Here is a 19,700-nt window from a genome sequence, read left to right on the forward strand (position 1 = left end):
AGCCATCTTTGTGACCTGATACCAGCTGTTCTGGGGGCTGGAAAGGCTCAGGACGTATCTTAGATTGCTTTGGGTACTTTCTGAATTCTGGCAGCTGCTCCAGGCTTCTCTACCACCCACAGTGTGAGCTGCAGCACCCCAGCGCCACCCCAGTTCTGTACAGAGGCGTACAAGGATACAGGGTTTTACATTGCTCCAGCCAGCCCTTTTACATGGCATAAGGGTGTTAGAGTGGGGATGTGGTTGGGGAGGGGTTTGAAATCCTGGCACTATTGAAGTCAGTGACAAAATTCTCATTGACTTCAACAAAGCCAGGTTTTCAGCCAGTATATTGTATTTTGTCCACTATGAATGGAGTTGGTAAAATGATTGGTAAAAAGCTAATGAAAACTGTGCACTAGACTGCAAGCAACAACATTGTTGCACCCAGGGATATGGCTAAGGATTGGGGGTGATGTAGAGCACAGAAATGGAATGTAGAAATTGTAGTGATTAATTGGTACTAGTGACCTACGTTAGTCTCATTCATGGTTTGCAGAAGCAACAACTTTTTCGTATAGTTGCAGCCAACTTGGAAAGTATTATTCAATAATGGAAAGCTAGAAATACACCATGAAGCGGTGGGAAAACCCAGGTCTGAACACCCCCAAACTTTCTGTTTGAAATCTAGAGCTAGATTTTGTAATTTGCGTCCATGTCTAATAAAATAGAAATTGCCAATTTGCAGTTATAATTTATGGGGAACAGAAACAGGCAGTTGATTGAATTTAATCCTGAAATGAGCATGACACAAGGAAAGGTTGCAGTTTATTTTCATACTATGACAAATGTGGTTAGTTGGCTAAGCAGACTGTACCCTTAAAATACACGATTCACCTCTGCTGATAATATCAAGAGCTGAAATCAGTTCTTCAGGCGAAAGAAAACTCTAGAGCTTATTTTCTTTTGGCAAATCAAGATGATGGAAAAAGAAGAGCATATGTCACATAGACTGGAATTGATGGTATTCGTGCTTTCAAGACCTACACCCAAAACCAAACCAAAATTAACACTGGAGTATTTATTTAACACCATAATTAGTTAACTACAAAATGACTCATGTTCAGCGCTTGTTTCAGCAGAAAAATTGCAAAACTATTTTTTTGAATTTCTACTGAGGAGGCAGTTTCTCTTTAAATGAGTAAGGGGTAAATCTGGTCACTGTGCTTTCTTGGGAGAGGGCAAAGAACGTACTATCTATACCCGGAATCTGGGTTTTGAAGGTAGAGTGAACAGGCACTTTTGTTTTCTGAATAAAAAGCAAAAAGTCATGACATAGAAGCCTAATGATCAACCTTAAATGTTTTTTTAAATTACTTTTTACTAAAGGGAGCTCTAGACTCTAAACATGGAACGACCTAGTCCCATGTTTTCACAAGAACATGGTATTTTGCAAGTGGAGTATAATCTGTACTAATAACCCTATCAATATATTTGTCTACTTTGTCTAGTGGTTAGTTGACAGGACTAGGAGTCTGAACATGAGGGTTTCATTTGCCTCTGTCACTAACCATATCTGTGACCTCAAGCAAGTCACTTAAACTGGCTATGCCTCAATCTGTAAAATGAGGTATTAACCCACTCCATGGGGGGCTGTGGATTAATTAATGTTTCTAAAGCATGTTGAGATCCTCAGATCAGAGGCATTTATATAAACACAAAGTATTAGCATAAATTCTGATTTCAGTTACATCCACAACCTGGTTGTTCATGTGTAACACAACATAATTTGGCCAATTTCCTTTTGTGAATGGCTTTGGTTTAACCTGCATTTGAAGTAAGGTTAAGGAAAGAACTACACTCACCATTTTAAACATTTGATTTGCATAGACTGTTACTACTGCTTGAGTGATTTATCTTGCTGGGTTAACCAGTTAAAAATTTCCATTTGTCCTCATCTCTGCCTGACGCATTTCACTTCTGAGAGGGACCACGCTCCCTCCATTTCCACTAATTTCAGTGGGAGTTGAGGGAAGTCAACACTTCCTAAACTCAGACCCTAGATAAAACCATTTTTTATGGAGACGATGTGAGTTAAGAACTGGATTGCTAGAAATATTGGCATTGACGGCCAAAACGTTTGAACTTTAAGAAGATTATGCTGATACCATTTTAACCAACTGTAGTTTTGCAAATACTATGCAACCATTAGGAAGCCCCATGTTAGTTAACTGTGTTACCTAGATTGCCAAGGATAAATGGAAAAAGATGAAGAAATAAATACGCCAAAAGGGAACGCAAGTCAGCAGTCTATATGAGGCAGCTGTTTAAACAAACTGCTAGACACCGGTGGTGATGTCTAAGAGGTACTTGCAGACAGAACCTTGTGTGTTCCTATCAATGGCAAAGTGTTCCACTTCGGGCACAAATGTCATTATGTTTGTCATCGGTATTTAATCATGTAAGATCAGAATGGGAGGTTTTTCATTGATTGCAATGGACTTTGGATCAGGTCCAGTGTTTCTAAAGCATTTGTCAGCATTTCATATTTTGGAATTCACACACATTTCTACTGGGTTTTTCAGTCTTGTGTATCACTCTGACATAGTATCATGTCAATGTCTGAGCTTTTTGATTGTGAGGAATGTTTGTTTTACATGGATGCTATACCAACTTTTAGAAATAGCAAGGCTATGCATGGCAGAGTTTATATTTTTAAAAAAATACTTACTTGGCTTCTGCAGGATGGTTTGGTAACGCCAAACTTTTGGGTAAGTTGATCAGTACTGAATTCCCTCCATTTCCCATCCATCAGGCACTGTGCTTTTATTTCATATTTAACGTCTCGCTCCTGCCTAAGGCTGACAGGGCTACGTTCAGCAGTAATAAAAGATAAAGCTGGGTCTGTTTGTTTGACTCTCTGAAAAGACATTACATCCAAGTCAGTTAAAAATCTGAAATATGCAATATAATGGTAATGACATTTGTTAACTAGAGAACCAACTGAAATATACATCCATTCCACTTTTGGGTATTTGAGATTTACATTTTCAGGATCACAGCAAGTACTCATCTAAGCAGGATCTGACCAGGTCATTACTTCAGAGACCTCCAAGAAAATCTGTTTCTAGAGGCTGAAAGGAATTATATTGGTGAGTCAATAGATGACATTCTTCTTCCTGATTCTATATTGAACAAATGGCCCTCAGGAAATGCTGTCTTCTTGATAAGATGTAAAACTAAGCTCTGGTTATTAATGTTTCTATGGCACTTTCAATAGGAGTGGAGAATATCTCAGGAGCCAATTTTTTGGTAATTACCCTTGCCTGCCTAAAGCTGCTTTAGTAATTTCAAATGGACAAGGCATTCTTCAGTTCTTGACCTGAGGGCCTGTACTCTGTCAGAGTCTTGTGCACTATTAAACAACTGGCATGTTTCAGTGATGAGTGAAATGATTTCTCTGTATATAGGACCGGGTACTGCAGTCTTTCCTGTGTCTAAACTTCTTTTGAAAACACTAGGAATTTGTCTTGAGTAAGGACTGCTGGTTTGGACCTATAGTTTCTAAAGCACTTTGTAATCCTTCTGGCTGAAAGGCATTATGGTCCAAACTAAGAATTGTGTAAATGAATGAGATGTCACTGATGTCAGTGGTGTTTCAGTTACTTATGCCAGGTTTGAGTTTGGTCCTATGAAAAGTCATTACATTTCCATGCAAAAAAGAAAATAAACAATAGGCTCAATTCTGTACTATAATTCAGCCCCCTTTCTCTTGGTTTAGTGGCAAAAAGGGTTTGGAAAATTGCTGGATCTCCGCAGCTCAAGGAAGTCCTCACCTAGTATAGCACAAATGTAGCTGTTTCCTGGGTCGCCTGTTCTAGCAGCTCCCAGTATCTGGCTAGGGGAGGCATGGGAGGGGACATGATCAGAGTGTTACTACATTCACTTCTCAGTGTACCTTTTTCATTTCTAATCATGGGCCTCACCCTGCAAGCATAGCACTCCTGTTTACCTTGGTGGGAATTTTGTAGGATCATGCCCTATATCACCTGGAAGCAATGGGAGTTCCTCATGCAGAAGACTTGCAGGATTTGGTCCTCTTTACTGCACCCACAATATTTACAAACATCAAACTTAGCCATATGTTCTAGAACTTCTTTGAACAGGAAATTGTTACTGACCATGTTAATTTTGCTAAACAAACTAAACCACATTGATGATTCAAATCTATAATAAGTCACAAAACATAAAGGGAACCGAGCACTTTAAAACAGCTAGGAGAGAAGTTCTCACTTTGGCATTTAACTGGCATTTAATTAAAACCAGACTCTTACAGAGAAGGAAGAATTAAAATGCTAACAGGTACACTATGAAGCACTTTTCAGTCCGCATATTATTATGCAATTTGCTACCAGTATTAGCGTTTTCCAAAAGACTATGCTGAGCATTACCTGCCCTTCAGGAGAAAAAAGGATTAGAATCTATTAAAGTACCAAATTATATCTGTTCTACTATGCCCTGTTGAAGATACCATACAAAGAACATGTGAGAGGATATGTTTTATTAGGCAGGAGAGACTGCTGATATTTCATGTAGATTGTCAGCTACTAGTGTTCTCAAAACTGGGCTAGGAAAATCACTTGAGAATAAATTGTTTATGGATTTTCCAGAATTTCCTGATTATTGATTGACACTTTAAAAGAGTGAATATTTTTGTTTGTGGTATTTTAGTATTCCCACTTCTGGTTCTAGTTAAAATCATCATGTGCAGAGACACATGAATACTGGTAATCATTTCGCAGTCAGAAGGAAGAAAACTCATTAAGATGCTTATATTGTCCCACACCCATTTGTTTGCCTTTATTCTCAACCTCAAATTATTACCTTAAAGCAAGGTCTGAATTTACATAATGCAACAGAATAAACACAGAATAAACAATAAAAATACTAATCAAATAAAGAATAAACAGAATTCACATAAGATATGTGCTGCTTTTATCTTACTTGAATGTAAAAGCTGTATGCTGAAGCTTCATGTCTGATTGCTTTTATCTCAAAGAAGAATCCATAAATGGAAATTATTTCTTCATGATATCTTGGCTCCTAAAGGACAATTAAAAAAGAAAAACTCTATCCAAAGTAATCTCAAAAATATGTGGGCAGAAATCACAAATCTATTATTAGGAAAAATCTGTCTAGTTTGGTTGTCATGTAAAAGAAAAAAATATAGTCACTGTGAAATTATATTTAAACTAATAGAAAGCTATAAGGAGCACAATGAAAATCAAATACAGACATGAAAAATTATAATGCTTTAGGTCCACAAGTGTTGTAAGGGGGAGCTTAAGGCTGGGGGAACTTTTAGGTTCTGTGGGGATGTCTCTTGGAAGTTGGGGTTTGTGTCTACTTCTATATGTTCATCAAATTCAAAGGTGTCTCCAATATGTATGGAGATGGGATACATATTGGGATGGAGAAGCATTAGGAGTTTAGCTTGGAAGGGTAGAGCAGGAAGGAAGGCCTTCAGTTGTGTCTGATTACATATAATGAGTTGTCTATTCATCCAGAGTGGAATTCACCACATTGCATAGAGCCAGCACAAGGCCAATGCATTACTTAAGCCTCACCTAAGCCCTCAGAATTGTGAGACATTTAACCCCAAAAACAGATGCAGCACAAGCAGTGCCAGAGCAAGCTTCTTCCCGTATGCGTCTCAGTCCGAGAGTGGTGTTCAGGTCCATTCAGTCACTGGCTACTTCAGAGACAATTATGACAGTGAATTTGGTCTTGTAGACACTAGCCTATTTGGAATTGGACTGCAACTGCTATAAATTAGATAGATAACCATCAATTTACATAGGGTTTGATCCAATGCCTATTGAAGTCAACTCATTCCCAGCTCACCCTCTGCCCTTTTCAGGGTCCATGAATACAATGAAAAATAGGATTTGGAATGAATATACGTAGTCTAGCATTTCTACTTTGTCTCATTTATTTAAAATATTTTTCTTTATCCTAACAAAGAAACTAACTAGACTAACAAATGTTGCTCATCTTACTTGATCTGTTTTCCCATTTAAAATAGGTTACAGGTCTGAAAACAGCTGCCATTTTTACAATAAGAAGTATGTGAGTAAAAATACTGGTATCCACTGAGAAACACACCAAAGCCTAGAGACTCCCACCATACAGTTTTGCATTCTTTGTTACATACTTGTTTAAGAAGAAGACCAAATCTCACAGCCTGCATGGAAAAATCTCTCTGCAATGTCATGTCACCACCATTTTCCAGCTGAAGGGAAAGGAAAATATGCCACATTTGATGAAGTCCACCGATTCAATATATTATATAAAAGAAGCACAAAGTCAGGCACAAAGAACTTAAGACTGTTTCTGCTGCTTTCTCAGTGAGGCAATCTTCATCAGAATGAGTATTCTATATATAAATTGACAATGTATGGTAGACTGTACAGTTGTACCACTTCCTAGTGGTTTGGAACAACTAAGCAATTAGTAACACTGGCCCCAATTCTCAACTGTTTTGCATCTTGTGTAGTCATTTACACCTGTGCCAAGTGACTGTAAAGTGAGTGTCAATTGTTACCAAATCAGAATAGTAGCTTTTTTACTCCTACTGCACAGGTATAAAAAACTACACAAGGCGCAAAACAATGGAGAATCAGGGCCATAATATAAAAAAGATCTTTTTAATGAAGCTGAGTATATTTATGTTGTGGAAAGTTATGGTAAAATGTTCTGATTCGAGTTTCTATTTCAGTATTTTCAGTTAGAAGTAGCATTAACTCCCCTACACATTTTTCCCTCCTCAGAAAGTATGCGTTTGAGATATGTAGCTGCTGACCTGGGCAGCCAATCGCAACAAAACTCCTAAGGGATCAAGGATCATTGCAAACTAGCAGGACCTCCTCAGTAATGGTCCAAGTTCAATGCAGCTGTGCTCTGTCTTCCTCTTCCCATATTGCAAGGCCATTGACTTCAATGGGAGATGTACCTGCTAATACCATGTATGAATTTGTCCCCATCTGCGTATATGGAAAAAAAACCACTAACAGCAAAACAATAGAAGCGTCTTAAGATGTTGTTAATGGAAACAGATTCTCTCAGAAAGCATAGCTGGGTGTTTGTGTATGACTGCATAAAAAAACATCATATTGTCCACTAGCATATCTTAAGCTCAGAAGCAAAGATTGCCAAAGCAAAGCAATTTAACATAGGAAAAAATTAGACTACGGGTTTTTTTTAAGCCAGGGATCATCTGTTATTCTGTTTATACATTACCTGGCTGACACAAGGAGGCCCATATCCTGACTGGGGCCTTGAGGCACTCCCTCAGAACAAAATATAAGATAACGTCTGAGCTCCAATGAATATATATAAACACTTTCAGTTTTTGAACAATGTTAAATTATACCAACTCACCGCATGGTAATGGTTGGACAGAATCTGTGTCAGCCATGGCAGCGGGAGGAAGTTAATCTGTCGTAAATCCTCCAGATGCTTACCTTCAGGATTTGGGGGGAAAGTTTGATAAATAACCTTGTATTATTAAAAGGAATTAAAGCAAACATTTTACAGAGAACAGTTATGGCAATGTGGGAGGATCCAAATATAGAAGTCCACTAAAAATTCATCACCCAGCCTCACTTCAGACTCCCCACATAATTCACGGAAGGGTTGTTGTGCAAATCATCCACAAAAGGAGCTAAGAAGGGGCATTCTGGGGATGGTCTCAGTGGTCAGGATCATGGCGCACATGTTCGTGTGCAGACTGCCACTTGCATATTAATAACTCCTGCTTGCATCCAATTGTGCATTTTTTTCATATCCCTATCCTGTGGTAGGATTAGTCCACATGGGGTGTATAAGGCTATGAAATTGGCACATGTTAACATGGTCATTTCCAGGTATTTGGGTGCACCTCTAGATAAAATTCAATAAAATGGTATGGAAACAAAAATGTTAGATTAGATTTGTATAAACTATATACCCCACAGTTAAGTATTGACATTGATTTGGAAGGTTGCTGGGCTCTGAAGATCCCCTATTCACTTGTCCTTCACCCATCGGGTGTACTTTTCAATATTTTTCATATATTTCAGAGAAATCCCAATTTTAAAAAATGAAATATTGATTCTGTACAAGTGAGCCAAAGTTTTCACTTTTAACTTTCACTACACATTCTGCGTGTGTGCAAAAGCAGTGTGCCTATGTAAGCTAGATAGACAGTTGCATAATTAGTTGCTATGGGCATGCTCACTTGTGTGCATAAATTGGGCTTTTGCGCACACTGAATTTTTGTGTGTATAATGTCAAATGCCAGTTTGAAAGTGTGAGCCAATGTTTCTTAGGTCACAAACACACTATAAACTTACTTGACGTTATTCCATGTAAACGAAGGGATTGAAAAACAGTTATATACCTCTGTCCTGCTTCCCTTTCCAGAAAGGAACATCTCTTGGGTAAACTAAAAACAAAACAAAGTAGCAGAAAATTTAACTTAACTCAAAATGATTTCATATCTACATTCTAAATTTCGCTATTTAGGTTTTGTTTTGTGTATGTATCTCTCAACATACTAGCTTTCAGCTGGACTGTATTTGACCTATTCATAAGGCAGCTTTTACAGCATAGGAATTAAAAAGTACTGATTTAATTTCATATCCTCTCACTGTTTTTTTAAAGTAAAATTGACTTCTTGGAAGTTGTGCTCGTGTACTGATGGTAGAATTTGGATACACATGGTCACCAAATTCCACACATTTAAAGTAAAAAAACCAACAACTCACATAGTGAGTCTGCTTTTAAAAATGTGCTTCAAATGACTATTGCCTCTCAAAAGGAGATGAAAATATTATCATGCAAGTTTCTCAGAACTCATTTGGAAACAGGCTGTCGCTTACTAAAAGCAGATCAAGGCAGGGACCAGCCTGAGTCGCTCAGATTATTTTTCCATGAGTCAAGAGTTGCACTCAAAACAAAAATTTCCCTGCCCATACCAAGCCCATGTTGTTGCACTAAGCTCTTACCAGCAGCACTGTTGTCAACCTCCTTGCTATAGAAAAAAATGACGAATAGTTTGGACAGTTTTTAAAATTTGATTCAGTCTCTCTCTCTTTTTTATTTATCCCTCATTTCTGAAGCCAGGTGCTCTTATATCATGAGTTCAGCTGTACAGAGATTGGAAAGTGAGGAAAATGATAACTAATATATGTAAAACTTGTCTAAAAATGACCTAAAATAGCTTGACTGAGCATCTTATAGACTAACAGAGGTTTTGGAGCATGAGCTTTTGTGGGTGAATACCCACTTCGTCAGATGCATGTAGTGGAAATTTCCAGAGGCAGGTATATATATGCAAGCAAGCTAGAGATAATGAGGTTAGTTCAATCAGGGAGGATGAGGCCCTGTTCTAGCAGTTGAGGTGTGAAAACCAAGGGAGGAGAAATTGTGGAAAAACAACATTGCTTGCCTCATAACCTAAGTCGTACAGAACGCAACGCCATCCACAGCCTCAGAAACCACCCTGACATTATCATCAAAGAGACTGATAAAGGAGGTGCTGTTGTTATCATGAACAGGTCTGACTACCAAAAGGAGGCCGCCAGACAACTCTCCAATACCAAATTCTACAGGCCACTTCCCTCAGAACCCACTGAGGAATACACTAAGAAACTGCACCATCTACTCAGGACATTCCCTACACTAACACCGGAACAAATCAACATACCCTTAGAACCCCGACCAGGGTTATTCTGTCTACTACCCAAGATCCAGAAACCCGGAAATCCTGGACGCCCCATCATCTTGGGCATTGACACTCTCACTGAAGGACTATATGGGTATGTGGACTCTCTACTCAGACCCTATGCCACCAGCACTCCCAGCTATCTCCGTGACACCACTGATTTCCTGAGGAAACTACAATGCATTGGTGACCTTCCAGAAAACACTATCCTAGCCACAATGGATGTAGAGGCTCTCTACACGAACATCCCACACACAGATGGAATACAAGCTGTCAGGAACAGTATCCTTGATGATGCCACAGCACAACTGGCTGCTGAGCTCTGTGCCTTTATTCTCACACAGAGAATTTCAAATTATCAAACTATTTCAAATTTGATGACAATATATATCTCCAGATCAGTGGCACCACTATGGGCACCCGCATGGCCCCACAATATGCCAATATTTTTATGGCTGACCTGGAACAACGCTTCCTCGGCTCTCATCCACGCACGCCCCTGCTCTACCTACGCTACATTGATGACATCTTCATCATCTGGACCCCTGGGAAGGAAACTCTGGAAAAATTCCACCACGATTTCAACAGCTTCTACCCCACCATCAACCTCAGCCTGGACCAATCTACACGGGAGGTCCACTTCCTAGACACCACGGTGCAAATAAGTGATGGTCACATTAACACCACCCTATACCGAGAACCTACCGACCGCTATGCCTACCTTCATGCCTCCAGCTTCCATCCCGGGCACATCACACGATCTATTGTCTACAGCCATGCAATGAAGTACAATCACATCTGCTCTAACCCCTCAGACAGAGACCAACACCTACAAAATCTCCACCAAGCATTTTCAAAACTACAATACCCGCACGAGAAAATAAGGAAACAGATCAACAGAGCCAGACATGTACCCAGAAGCCTCCTACCGCAAGACAAACCAAAGAAAGAAACCAACAGGACTCCACTGGCCATCACATACAGTTCCCAGCTAAAACCCCTCCAATGCAACTTCAGGGATCTACAACCCATCCTGGACAATGATCCCACACTTTCACAGGCCTTGGGTGGCAGGCTAGTCCTCGCCCACAGACAACCTGCCAACCTGAAACATATTCTCACCTGTAACTGCACATTGCACCATAGTAACTCTAGCTCAGGAACCAATCCATGCAACAAACCTCGATGCCAACTCTGCCCACATATCTACACCAGCGACACCATCACAGGAGCTAACCAGATCAGCCACACCATCACCGGTTCATTCACCTGCACGTCCACCAATGTAATATACGCCATCACATGCCAGCAATGCCCCTCTGCTATGTACATCGGCCAAACTGGACAGTCTCTATGGAAAAGGATAAATGGACACAAATCAGATATTAGGAATGGCAATATACAAAAACCTGTAGGAGAACACTTCAACCTCCCTGGCCACACTATAGCTGACCTTAAGGTGGCCATTCAGCAGCAAAAAAACTTCAGGACCAGACTTCAAAGAGAAACTGCTGAGCTTCAGTTCATCTGCAAATTTGACACCATCAGCTCAGGATTAAACAAAGACTGTGAAGGCTTGCCAACTACAAACCCAGTTTCTCCTCCCTTGGTTTTCACACCTCAACTGCTAGAACAGGGCCTCATCCTCCCTGATTGAACTAACCTCATTATCTCTAGCTTGCCTGCATATATATACCTGTCCCTGGAAATTTCCACAACATGCATCTGACGAAGTGGGTATTCACCCACGAAAGCTCATGCTCCAAAACCTCTGTTAGTCTATAAGGTGCCATAGGACTCTTTGCTGCTTTTACAGATCCAGACTAACACGGCTACCCCTCTGATACTTGACTGAGCATGTGACCATCACAGATGTAATGAACTAGGAAAGTGGTTGCATTACTTTCTAGGACTATGTGTGACTTAGTTTCCCTGTTCAGTTATGTATTGTTGCCGGCCCAAAAGCAGAGAGTTTAATCAAAGGAGGCCACACATGGGCCATTGAGGGACCAAGCAGGAAAGGTAAAAGAATGACACAGATAAGTCAGTATCATGTACACAGCTTCAAAGATGACGACAATGGCTGGGCCATCAGCTGTGGGGGAAAAGTTACCTAGCTGGCTCTGTCCAGACTAGGATGTTTTACTCTTCCCAAGGCTTAGCCTGGAAGCAAAGGAGACTCAAAAGATCCAAAAACCCTGACTGGCAGAAAGGGAGGGGGGAAATGGTCAGAGATGCTGACCAGGACATGTCCGTGAAAAAGCTGACCAGCTGGGAGGGTTCACCGAGGGCATGTCTACACGGCACATGAAGCACAGGCTGTGGCTCAGGTCTGAGCCCAAGCCCCTCCTTCTGTCCAAGCACAAATCAATCTGACAGGTCAGCAAACACTCATGACCTGGTTCTAGGACCCTGCTGGGGGCGGGTTGCAGCCCAACTCCTGTTGTAACTCAAGTGCAAACCCCGTCATTTTGCAATGTGGACGCAGCTCACGCCGCAGCCCCAAGTTAAGAAGTCTGCACAGTGCAGCATAGACTTATTAGCATGGCTGTGGGAAGCAATAGTAAACCCAAGTTTACAATGCAGTGTGGGCACTCACTTGCAGGCTTGGAAACATTGAGTCCACGTGCCTGGGTTTACAATGCAATGTACACATACCCTGGAGAGACAGGAGAAGCCTGCAAGCAGTGTAAGCTGTTTCTTGCAACTCAGAGATGGAGGAAAAGACAGACCGGCCTGAGCTAGAAATGGAGGTTAAATTTAGATAAGGAAATACCATGGTAGGTCTTTGTTGTTTTAAATCTACTACTCCAAGCTCTGTGTACTTTTTAGGCCATAAAAATCACACTTTGTTCTGATGAAGCTGTTTCTGACTCACTGAACACACATACTGTCACGAGCTCCCAGAGAGAATCCATCATAGGGTCCAACCCCAGTTGGACCTGCTGAATTAGTCACAGTTAGTACTGGGGGCAAGCCGGACTATAACTTGGAGACACAGAGAGTGGTTGTATGGTAGGAGCTTGCCCTAAAGAGAAGTGGCGTCATGGACCTGCCACTTAAAAGGGGCACACTTGGGGGATGGGAAGAGGGTCTCAGTGGAGCAGCCTACCCAGAGACTTTGACACTGTCATTTTTCTTGTTTATGAGCAGCAACATTTGGAAAAACAGCCCAATCCCCATGATGGCTTTTTTTTTTTTTTTTTTATTGCCTGTTAGATTGCTCTAGGGCACATTCATTAATTACAATATTGAAAGTCACAATTTTCTAAGTCACTTAAAAACTCTGTTTGCAAATGAAACTTCTTGGGGCCAATGCTGGCCCCCGCTGCAGCCCCTGTTAACCACTCTGAAGGCACAGAAAGACCATTAAATAGTCTCAAGGGGCTGAGGGAGGATTCCCTCAGCACAGGAGCAGCACAGACCCAAGGTAAATGGCCCTGCACTGTCCTCTTCACAATCCCCAGTATTGTGCTGAGAGCCACAGGACATAGACATCAAATATATATATATAATGCCTAACAACTTGTGTTATGTAATGATTAATAGGAATTCCTTGCCAAGCTGGAATAACACAGTTCTATGCAGACTGTATCCTAAACAAAGCTGCCAAGTGTTCACTGATTTACCCACATCACTTAGAGGGTATTTGATAAGACAAAATGCCTTTTCCCCTATATTTCCTTTTATGAGTTGTTGCAGTTGCAAACAGTGTCCTTCAGACCTGTACTTGCATTCTTTGCAATGCTGAAGGTTAGACTGCTGAAGCAAATCAACATCTGGCAAGGGAAAAAGGCTCTTTCTTATGTAATTCACATTACCTATAGATTGCTCTCCATTGACTTATTTGACAGCAGTCTAACTTTCAGCATTGCAAAGAATGCAACTGCAGGGGAAGGATTCCCCTTTCTGCTATAACTCCTTAAACTGTGTGGCAGCATAAGGGGTCTAGAAAAGCCCTGGATTCAACTTGGGAAGAATAACTAGGGTTTTTTTACTCGGCCTCCTCCACACGCCACAGGGCCAAGAGGAGGTGCAGCCAGGGGTACTGGAACAATTTTTATAGTGGGGGTGCTGAGAGCTATTGAACCAAACTGTAAATCCTGTATATAATGGAAACCACTTCAAGCCAGGGGGTGCTGCAGCGTTAGTTCCAGCACTTATGGGCCTAGCGATAGCAAATGCTGCTACATTGATTCTGGCCAACACTGCTGCTCACTGGCAGTATGGTTTGGGCTGCCTAAACTACTGTGGAGACAAAAGGGGTCAAGCTTAGGGAAAATGAGCAGAAGAATCTGCCAATTAGAGCAAACTCCCTTCCCTTCCAGCGCCTGGAATGAAACTCAAGATTCCTGAGTCTCAGCATTGCTTTGCTATCAGCAAATAGCTATGAAACTCACTGGCAAAGTGTCCTAGTTGTAGTTCGTATGCAGAATGACAACCTACTACTGGTATCAGTTACTCCATTAGCTCAAGTAGCAGAGGTCAGCGTGGTGGATCTAAAGGTTCCAACCATGCTGATGAACCATGTGGGGGTCAATATGATGCCACATTATGGAATTTCTAGGGGGATTTTCAGGTTGCTTTAAAAAATTATGAAATTACACACAAAAACCTATGTGAAAAGATGGTTAGCATTGCAAAGTGAAGCACTCAAAAGTTAGGAAATGCCAAGATTAAGGTTGCCTTTAATCTGCCCCCTTGTCAATATGCATTCTGATACAGTCATTAATCACATGATCATATACTTTTTTTTTTTTTACAGGACTCCTGACTCATTCAGTGCATAGGAAGAACCTGCTTTGGGATGAATAATGGTTATGTAATAAAGGAGACTGTAGGACTCTTTCATTGTTGGTTGCAGAAGCTGGAAAATGTGTTGTGAATCAGGCAGGGGACTGCAGGAAGAAAAGGGATGCTCTCATGCTTAAAGAAGTTGAATGTTGTCCTGGAGAACTGGATGTATCTTACCTCTATCACAGAATTCCTGTGTGATGCTAGGCAAGTTGGTTACACCAAACTTTTCACTTTTTTGAGTACCTGACTTAATATCCTAGGATTGATTTGCTGAAGTCCTGACCACTCACAACGGCAGCTGAAGTAAATGGAAGCTATGTATTGAGCATATAAATGGTTATCAAATGCTGAGTAATCTGAAAAGCCCATGAAGAATAAAGCCCATGACAAAGTTAATAATTCTTTCAGTGCACGATTTGGATAGTGTGCAGTAAATAAAGCCTGGGGTCACACAGTAAACAATGTGGATAAAACAAAAAAAATGTATACTTGATCACTAAGAGAGGATCATCCATTCTGTGCATTGAATGAGGCATGGGCCTTGTGGAAAATATAGTTTGTGATCTTGTAATTAAAGACTATCATATTGCATAAGGGGGTGAAACTGAGATGGACGACAACTTTAATCCTTTCATTTCCTAACTCGAGTGCTTGACTTTAACATAACATTATGTACTCCTGGGCTAAGTTCCCTGTATGCTATACGGCCATGCAGCAGCCTCTTTAGCGCCGCGCAGGCGCTAAGGGAACACTCCTGGGGACCTGCCATGCCCAGGGGAGGGACACCCCTCTCTCCCCGGCCCCAACCTAGCCCAGCCCCCAACCTGCTGCAGCCGGGTGGCCTGGACCCAGCCATGGCCGGGGTGCCAGACCCAGGGATGGCCTGGCCTGGCCCAGACCCAGGCATGGCCAGGGTGGCCCAGCCTGGCCTGGACCCAGGCATTGGTGGAGTGCGCCAGGCATGTCTGGGCACCCCTTCCCCTGCCCAAACTCAGCTCCCCGAACCCAGTAGTGCAGAATTCCCCCAGGAGTAATAAGGTTACAATGGGGGAGGGGGGTTATGTGTAATATAACATCTAAAGCGTCCAGAGCTGCATTTATAGCAAACCTGCTTATAATCAACAATTGGCTTTATGAAAGGAAACCAAATGTGAAAATTCTGTATTTTTCCCAGTTTTCACAGGGGACAGAAACTCAGAGTAGAGCAGCAAATGTATATGCGTTTATATATATTACTAACGCTCAGAAAAGGAAGTGGAAGGTTGTAAGGCTTTGTTCAGGAGTGAGGCAGAAAAGTCAGATTTCATTTCCTGAAAGATCACTTGCACAAGCTATATATAGTTTTGCTCCTAAAGCATGGTTGAATAGTTTATAATTTTACAGTATATTCTAGAGCTGTGAGAAATATCTGATGCAAAATGTAAAAGACGTAAAATGGGCTTGCTTTTGATTTAATGAAGCTCCCTTACCCACGCAGAGCAGATCCTCAGAGTAACTGAGCTCTGCTCAGCACAGCATCTGAGGTGGGGAACAACGGTCATTTAAAGTTACCTCTGCAATCTCCCATTTGAGGTGATGCAGCCTCAGGACTGTTTCTCACTTATGCTGGCTGTTAGTAACACCTAAGAGTCTTGTGCTATGGGGATAACCCCTAACATGTCCTCTATATTGAGAGGGTGGTGGAGGACCAACTATGCTGCACCCTGGGAAATTCCTGGTTGTCATATTAGGGCACAAAAATTAGTCTGCTGCTCACCTTTCTTCCTTTTGCAAGGATCCTGAACTCGACCATCTCATGGTCACTGTTGCCCAGGTTGCCACTCACTTCTACTTCCCCTACCAATTCTTCCCTGTTTGTGAGCAGCAGGTCAAAAGGAGCATGGCCCCTAGTTGGTTCCTCCAGCACTTGCACCAGGAAGTTGTACCCAACACTCTCCAAAATCTTCCTGGATTGTCTGTGCACTGCTGTATTGCTCTCCCAGCAGATGTCAGGGTGATTGAAGTCCCCCATGAAAACCAGGGCCTGTGATCTGGAAACTTCTGTTACTTGTCCAAAGAAAGCCTCGTCTAACTCATCCTCCTGCCCTGATGGTCTGTAGCAGATGCCCACCACAACATAACCCTTGTTGCTCTCGCCTCTAAACTTAACCCAAAGACACTCAACAGGCCTTTCTCCAGCTTCATACTGGAGCTCTGAGCAATCATACTGTTCCTTTACATACAGTGCAACCCCTCCACCTGTCCTTCCTGAACAGTTTATACCCTGCATGACAGTGCTCCAGTCATGTGAGTTACCCCACCAAGTCTCTGTTATTCCAAACACATCACAGTTCCTTGACTGTGCCAGGACTTCCAATTCTTCCTGCTTGTTTCCCAGGCTTCTTGCATTCGTGTACAGGCACCTAAGATAACTAGCCGATTGCCCTATTTTCTCAGTATGAATCAGGAGGCCTGTGTGCTAACAATTGGTAAATATTCAGTGATGACCACTGTGCAGATGTGCAAGTGACCACTGAAACAGCTTTGGGGAGGAAACTTGAGGAGAAAAAAAGTAACACTATACAGGTGTAAAATCTTTTTTCTTTCTTGCCAACAATGTATAAAAGATTGTTTCAAATATTTTATCAGCACTGTTCTAGGTTTCAGAAGTACGAAGTCTTGGGCGTACTGGGCTTTTCACATCTTCATATTACAAAGGGAAAAATAAAACTATCCAATGCCTCAAAAGAAAACTAAACCAAATAGTGAAAATTTTCACTAAAAAATGCATGACTTCAGCAGTCTTATTCAATCTTAACTTCCTCTCACGGAGATAAAGCTTGTTCTTTACAGGTGCTCTGATACAGGTGCCAAACATCCCAGAAATATTTTAGATAGATGGATGGGAGTTTTGTCATTCCTTTCAATGGAATCAAGATTGTACCCTTAAGGTTTGATTCTCCACTACATCGTACCCTAAATAGGCAGTTGTGCACATGCCTAGTTGCTATAAAGTGGACATTAAAACTTTCCCCTGCTGATGTGAACTAGTTCTACATCTCTAAAGAGAGTCTCTCTTTGTTCAAAGTACTTGCAGTCCCACTTGCTGAGAGCCAAAGTACAAGTTCCAAAAAAGAGGCCTACTAAAACTGGGTGTTAGTAGATACAGTTCTTATACTAATTGCACATACCCTATAGCTGACTCCAAGCATTCAAAAATCATGAGTCAGGCTCCCAAACTCATGAGATTGTCTTCAAAATCATGAGAGTTAACAAAAATTATTTGGGAGTTCTTTGTATTTACCGTTTGTTCTCTGAGCCTTAGGGTACAGTTAGTTCAGGTTTTCAGGCTTTTCTCTGTCATCCTGAAGGTTAAAAAACTTAACTTTCTTTTTTTAAGAATGAGATTCTCACATCACTTGCCTTCAGGAGCTAGGGCTTTAACAACTTATTGAATATTGTGACATGTACAATAAAGTTGTGAGACCTAGCAACAACATATCTATATTGCTAAATCCCATCCTATGTTGTGTATCCTCTTCCTTCCTTGTCTATGTGCGCAATAGCATAGCGAAGATAAATCCTCTACCCTTCTTTTGAACACAAAGCTTGCAATTACCAGCGTGGCCTCAGAGGACTGAATCAGAAATTCCACTGTAATTTAAAAATATATATATCTTCAAACTCAGTTTACGATGGGAAGCATTACTTAATCTTTTGAACTTATAGGATAACTGGGATAAAAACATTGTTCAAATTTCCCTTTCCTCAAGAGGAAGCATTTTTTTAATGACAATTTTAATTTTTCCTTTTTTGTATGTAAAAACACCCCACACCACTGTTGCATATAATGTAATTCTGGAAAATTGACTCTCTTCTCTTTCCCTCCTTACCCCCCGCCCTGATGTGACTGCTGCCATGAGAGAGACTTTTTCATCTCAGATGTGTCATGCATCCTGCAGTAATTAATAAAATCACTGGCTTTTTCCTAAACATCTGGCAAGAAATCTTTGCACAGGTTAAGAGATGTCTACACTCACTCTAGTTCAAAATTAATAAATCTGAAGGATTTAAAAAGCTATCCATCATTTTCTAATTTGTTTTTATTAGCTGAAGTGCTAGAGCGAGTCCTATCCAAACAAATTTGGTGGAAGCATCTGTTTCATAATAGAATAAAATGTCAACATCTTATTTTAGAAAATGACTTTCAAGTGGTGTAGACAACACATTCAGGACTGGATTCTGATCTCATTTTACTGGCATAAATACAAAGTATGATCCATTGGTCCTATCTATGGAGTTACTCCTGATTTATATGAGAGTAAATGAGATTGGCACAAGGCTCTTAGTTTTATCCACTGTGTTGTTTCCCCTACTGTACCTGTTGTGGTGCTCACTGTACCCATAGATTGAACACATGGGGCTAGATCCTTAGCTGGTGTAGCAGCATACAAGTCAATGGAGGTAGACTGATTTACTCTAGATGAAGTGCTAGATCTTCAAGCCAAAGGTACTTCAATATATGGAGACAGGAATTTTCAATATGATGTTTAAACTTTGTTTTTATAATTGTCAAGGCTCTTGTTCAGCTGCCCAGTGAGCAGTGCTGCCTCGCCTGTTTCTGTGGTCTCAGTCACACAAACACACCCTCTCTTTCTTTTCGACTACATGCACCTTTAATCCTCTGTTTCCCAACAGGACAGGACGTAGCACAGGTATACAGCAGGAGGAGCCTTCCATACATCATCTCTCATCCACCCAAGCTAACCCTCTGAGCTGCTCCTTACTTCCTATTCCTCATGATTACATAGGGCTAATCCACTGTGGGCTAAATCGGTGCCACTGCAGTGGCATCAATTTAGCAGGTCTGGTGAAGACATGATAAGTCAACAGGAGAACATTCTCCCATCAACTGATGTAACATAACAAGTGTAACTTATATCGTCTTACAGCATTAGCACAGAGAAGGCCATACGCTCCCCTTTACTGAGCTAATTGTCTCATTAGCCCAGCAGTTACCACCAAGTGTAATCCCCACTAGAAACAACAGATTGGCTTCAATTAAGTCTGCAGCTTTCTCTGTGCTGCAGCAACTTAAGTGCCCAGGGTGCTACAGCTAGCATAGTACTGTCACAATAATGCATGTCGAACATGGGCCTGATTTTAAAACCAGCATTCC

The 19,700-nt window shown here is 41.2% G+C and overlaps 1 protein-coding gene across 1 annotated transcript in view; it reads right to left on the bottom strand.

Annotated features, from left to right (window-relative positions):
• Positions 1-903: 903 nt before the first annotated feature.
• The window catches only part of BTBD16 (BTB domain containing 16), a 42,603-nt gene continuing 23,806 nt past the window's right edge, over positions 904-19,700 (bottom strand). The window contains exons 12-18 of the mRNA XM_050960768.1: positions 8,373-8,464; positions 7,420-7,502; positions 6,194-6,271; positions 4,984-5,082; positions 2,711-2,899; positions 1,243-1,288; positions 904-1,022 (exon numbers count right to left, since the gene is read on the bottom strand). Of these exons, the coding sequence (XP_050816725.1) occupies positions 904-1,022; positions 1,243-1,288; positions 2,711-2,899; positions 4,984-5,082; positions 6,194-6,271; positions 7,420-7,502; positions 8,373-8,464 (706 nt within the window). The remainder of the gene's footprint in view (positions 1,023-1,242; positions 1,289-2,710; positions 2,900-4,983; positions 5,083-6,193; positions 6,272-7,419; positions 7,503-8,372; positions 8,465-19,700) is intronic.

Source organism: Gopherus flavomarginatus, chromosome 6 (assembly GCF_025201925.1).
Source record: "Gopherus flavomarginatus isolate rGopFla2 chromosome 6, rGopFla2.mat.asm, whole genome shotgun sequence".
Taxonomy (NCBI): Eukaryota; Metazoa; Chordata; order Testudines; family Testudinidae; genus Gopherus; species Gopherus flavomarginatus.